This window comes from Solanum pennellii, chromosome 4 (genome assembly GCF_001406875.1).
Source record: "Solanum pennellii chromosome 4, SPENNV200".
Lineage (NCBI taxonomy): Eukaryota > Viridiplantae > Streptophyta > Magnoliopsida > Solanales > Solanaceae > Solanum > Solanum pennellii.
This window is the reverse complement of record NC_028640.1, coordinates 75,347,363-75,351,417: the sequence shown is the minus strand read 5'-3', so window position 1 is coordinate 75,351,417 and position 4,055 is coordinate 75,347,363. Positions and strand designations below refer to the sequence as shown.

At 29.8% G+C, this 4,055-nt stretch overlaps 1 protein-coding gene across 1 annotated transcript; it reads right to left on the bottom strand.

The window, feature by feature from the left end:
* Window positions 1-436: 436 nt before the first annotated feature.
* On the bottom strand, window positions 437-1,917 carry LOC107016127. Its single transcript, XM_015216616.2, has one exon. The coding sequence runs from the start codon at window positions 1,478-1,480 to the stop codon at window positions 677-679; it is 804 nt and encodes a 267-aa protein (XP_015072102.1). The 5' UTR covers window positions 1,481-1,917; the 3' UTR covers window positions 437-676.
* Window positions 1,918-4,055: the final 2,138 nt, after the last annotated feature.

Below are 4,055 nucleotides of genomic sequence, written 5' to 3'. Positions count from 1 at the left end.
CATAAAAGAAAAAAATTATTATTATCCATCTCTTTATAAACCAAAAATGGAACTCTGAGTAACAAAATGTAAACTAGAAATGTTCACATCTTTCCTTTTGTCTTTCTCTAAAACATTCTCCTCCCACTCAAGGAGAAGTTCAAATCAAAATTAAATGAGCACAATTCTTTCCAACAAAGAGCATTAATGAATACATAAAATTTATTAAAAGAGTACCAAATTTATTTAGAACACATTTCTTCAAAAATAACCAAAAGTGGCCCCAATATTTGTTGAGGTGTCTTCATCCACCAATACAACGACAACATATTCAGCGCGATCCACAAGAGTAGAATACTACAAAACCTTATCCTTAATTTGTAGCTAGAAAGATGTTTTTGATAATCGTTTCGCGATAAAACTGCGAAATAAATATCGTAAAGAGAAACTAAAAAAATTTGTGATCAAATGCTCGTAATAGCCAAAAGTTTATTGTAGTAGTAAAGTGAAGAACAGGTCCAGTACTACAGTTAAGCAAACATGGCTTCCTAATTCCAGAAAAACAGGGAATAGGCAGAGTAGCTCTGTACATTCATAGGTAATTAACACTAATACTCATTGACCTTCGCGATATTGTTGAAGAAACTATTAATCCATAGATTGTTATTTCTTATGATCCAACAAAATGTAACGATTTTCAGAAGGCTTCGATACCGATTCGTTCATATTTTTCTGGTTCTGATTCGGCTAACCTCTGTTTTTCGAAGAAGGTTTGGTTCTTCTTTATGAATGCTTCAATTGTAAGCCGGAAGTCTTCGTTGCTCAGTGTGTCAACTGCTTCTACTGGCACTATTGATTGTTGATCGCCAGGACGGACAACTATCCTGCGCATTTCAGTTTCTGAACGCCGGAGCTCTCGCCGTGGATTTGACATAATTTGTCGCTTCAATTTCTCAGATTGAGTCCTTTTGAACTTTTGTATTTGCTTTGTTGCTGTATCAATTGCTGTGGCCATATCGTTGCATTGTATCTCCTGAACCTTATACTCCGATGAAACGATCTGCTTATCTTCCATTGTTGAGACCTCTGTCTCCGCCAGTGAAGCAGAGGATAAATCCGGCATATCGCTGCTGCAGTAGGAAGTAGAAATTATCGATCGTTGATCTTCGCTATAAGGAATTTCATCGCTATCAATATCATCAGTAACAGAATTGTTGCTTCCGGCGTCAGTTTGGCGGCAGAGCACGACTATTGCAACGATAATCGCATTGCCGATGAAAAAAACGACGTGAGGTTTAAACAAATAACCAGAGACCTGAACCAAAAATTCGCCTGATAATTTCACAGCCACCGGAACACGAGTCCAGGACCAGGAAATTAAAACAACCGCCACAATCACTTCAAAAATTTGCAGCATCTTCATCATATTCTGAAACCGATTATACCTAGAAATTGCCTTCTCTTTCTCAAATTTCACACTATCAAACACTTCATTATCCATTTTTAAAACACTTTTTGAACCGCTTAGATTTAAAAATCGAACAGTCACAATTCTACGGAAAACGGAAATTCCTCTAGGCTTCCAGCGAGCGGTTACAGTCGTTTTCTGAAGGAGGCGGAGGTTCAGAAAAAGGATAACGATTGTTTGTACGGAAAGGAAAATCAAATTTTCCTGGAGAATTGGGAGGGAAAATTGAAAATAAGGAAAGAAATTTGAATAGGAAATCGAAGAAGATTTGATAAGAATGCAAAAATATGCATAAGGAAGTAGATTCAGAATTCATGTACATAGAAACACACACAGTGATACACCACCGGAAAAACACACCGTTCGCCGGAGAAAATAATTGACGGTTTCTTCTTCTTCAGAATATGTGAATTAAAGTTTAAATTTGGTATGGCGAATGAGGAGTCGATGGATGGATCAGATGTGTAGGGAAGGGGCCTCATTATATAGGCGTAGCCCGTAGGGTCTAATTTTTTTAAATAATAATTTTTTTATAGAAAATTGTTGAAATTTGTTATGGCAATAATGAGTGAATTATTTAAATTTTTGTAATAAACGAAGATAAAGGTGGTAGGAATTATAATTATTTTTGTTAATAGATTAAGACCCAAAAGGTTCTATTTTTTTTTTTGCTAGGTTTCCCCTTCATTAATGTTGTTAAAATTTTATTGATCGAATAAATAACGATAAAATTATTTTTATTTAATTTATAAATTACACATTAAATAAATTGTCTGTAAGTTTTTTATAAATTCAAATTAATTTATACACAGAATAATTTCAAGAAGGGAAATTCATTTTTGGTCGATCATATAGATAGTCCATAAATTGAATCTAATATTCACATAAAAGAAATGAAAAATGGAATATAACTTGATATTTTGACCATGTGCTTGTCTAAATGGACCAAGTCATAAGAATATAGTACTAAACATTTTGAAATTGGTACATGAATTCTTCTCTTGTTCTAGATAATATTTCGAATATTTGGTACATAAAATCTTTTGGGGTAAAGTTTATATTTACTTTATTCTTTTCTTATTTTATTTTATAAAATTATATCTAGTATATTGTTATTATTATTTTAAAACTTAGTAATTTAAACTTTTTGTTCCGATAAATCTCTCTATATATAGATAGGTATCGTTGATAGAGATAAAGATAGGAATCCAGCTAAATCTAGATTCACTATTTTCATACTTTTTTCTTTTTTTTGATTGATTGCTTTTTCTTACGATAATTTTTTGTTTTCAATCTTTATCAGGAGCGAAAAGTTACTTGACTGTAAGAAAAAAAATCATTATTTTTCAATCTCAAAATTACATGGAAAAATGAACTTTGGGAATGTGATGAACAAAAAGTAGGAAGTACTTGTTGAAAATGTGATGGAGATATTGATATGTTGTTAAACCTTAATCCGAAAGAACGTGAACGTGATGCATGGGTTACTCATGATTTATAGTTGAAAAGTGAAAAAACTTCTAATTTAATCCGTTTTAATTTATTTATCTTACTTTTTTTTAAATATATTTAAAAAAAATCATTTTATTCAACAATTTTTTAATTTTAATTTTACATTTAAACTACGACATTAAAAAATATTTTAATATATTTAACACATAGTAGATTTTTTTACTTTTTAAAATAGAATAAACAAATTAAAACAAACTGATTATTCAAAAGAAAGTGCTAAATGACCAAAAAATTTTATCAGAAAATTCAAAAAAACTATGATATTTTTATAAAAAATAAATAAATATTTTTTAATTTTTAATTTAAAAATATTAAAATTAAAAAATTTAAATTATATAAATAATAAAATATTATTCTGATCAAAAATTTTCTGGCCAAATAAATTTTTCTTATTCGTAATTAATAGAAAAAGGACAGAGACGACAAGACTTGAAGCTCGTGTGGCTATCTCTGTTTGCCTAAATTTCATAACAACTCTAATCACGTGCGATTCGTACATATGTTTATTATTTTTTGCTATTATAAAGTTTAATTTCTGCAATAATTATAGATTTTTGTATCGCGTGACTGCCTGCTCCATTTTTTAACTGTACCAAAAACTATCTGACATAACCACAAATACACTCCTTCTTAGTGTGTTTGACGGAGTTTTATTATTCCAACGATACGTTATCAATATGTATCAATTTAATTTATACAGATTTTGAAATTTGATGATTGAGATTTGAGAGCGAGTAGGCTTGCTTTTTAGATAGACCTTAAGTTAGTCAATGAAACTCATGACTAATTTATTTTATTTAAGAAAAAGTGTTTTTCTTAACGAAACGTAACTTTCCTATAAAGGTAGTGAATTTAAGTTGAGCTTATGTTATTTATGATTTTTCGTTGATTATCTGAGCTATGAAAGTTACATTTTGTAATATACTCCTCCATTTTATTTTACGTGAGATAATTTAAGTCGACACGAAAATTAAAAAAAAGCTTTTTAAAACTTATTATATAACTATAAATGATAAAAATTTATCTGGTTAAATTGTTAAAAATGAAAGTAAGTCAATAGTTTGATATAGCTTGAACCACTAAATTTCTTTTTTGC

Bases quoted from the DNA above. Each gene is read 5' to 3' on its own strand.
- LOC107016127 (XM_015216616.2), bottom strand. From the start codon at position 1,480: ATGGATAATGAAGTGTTTGATAGTGTGAAATTTGAGAAAGAGAAGGCA.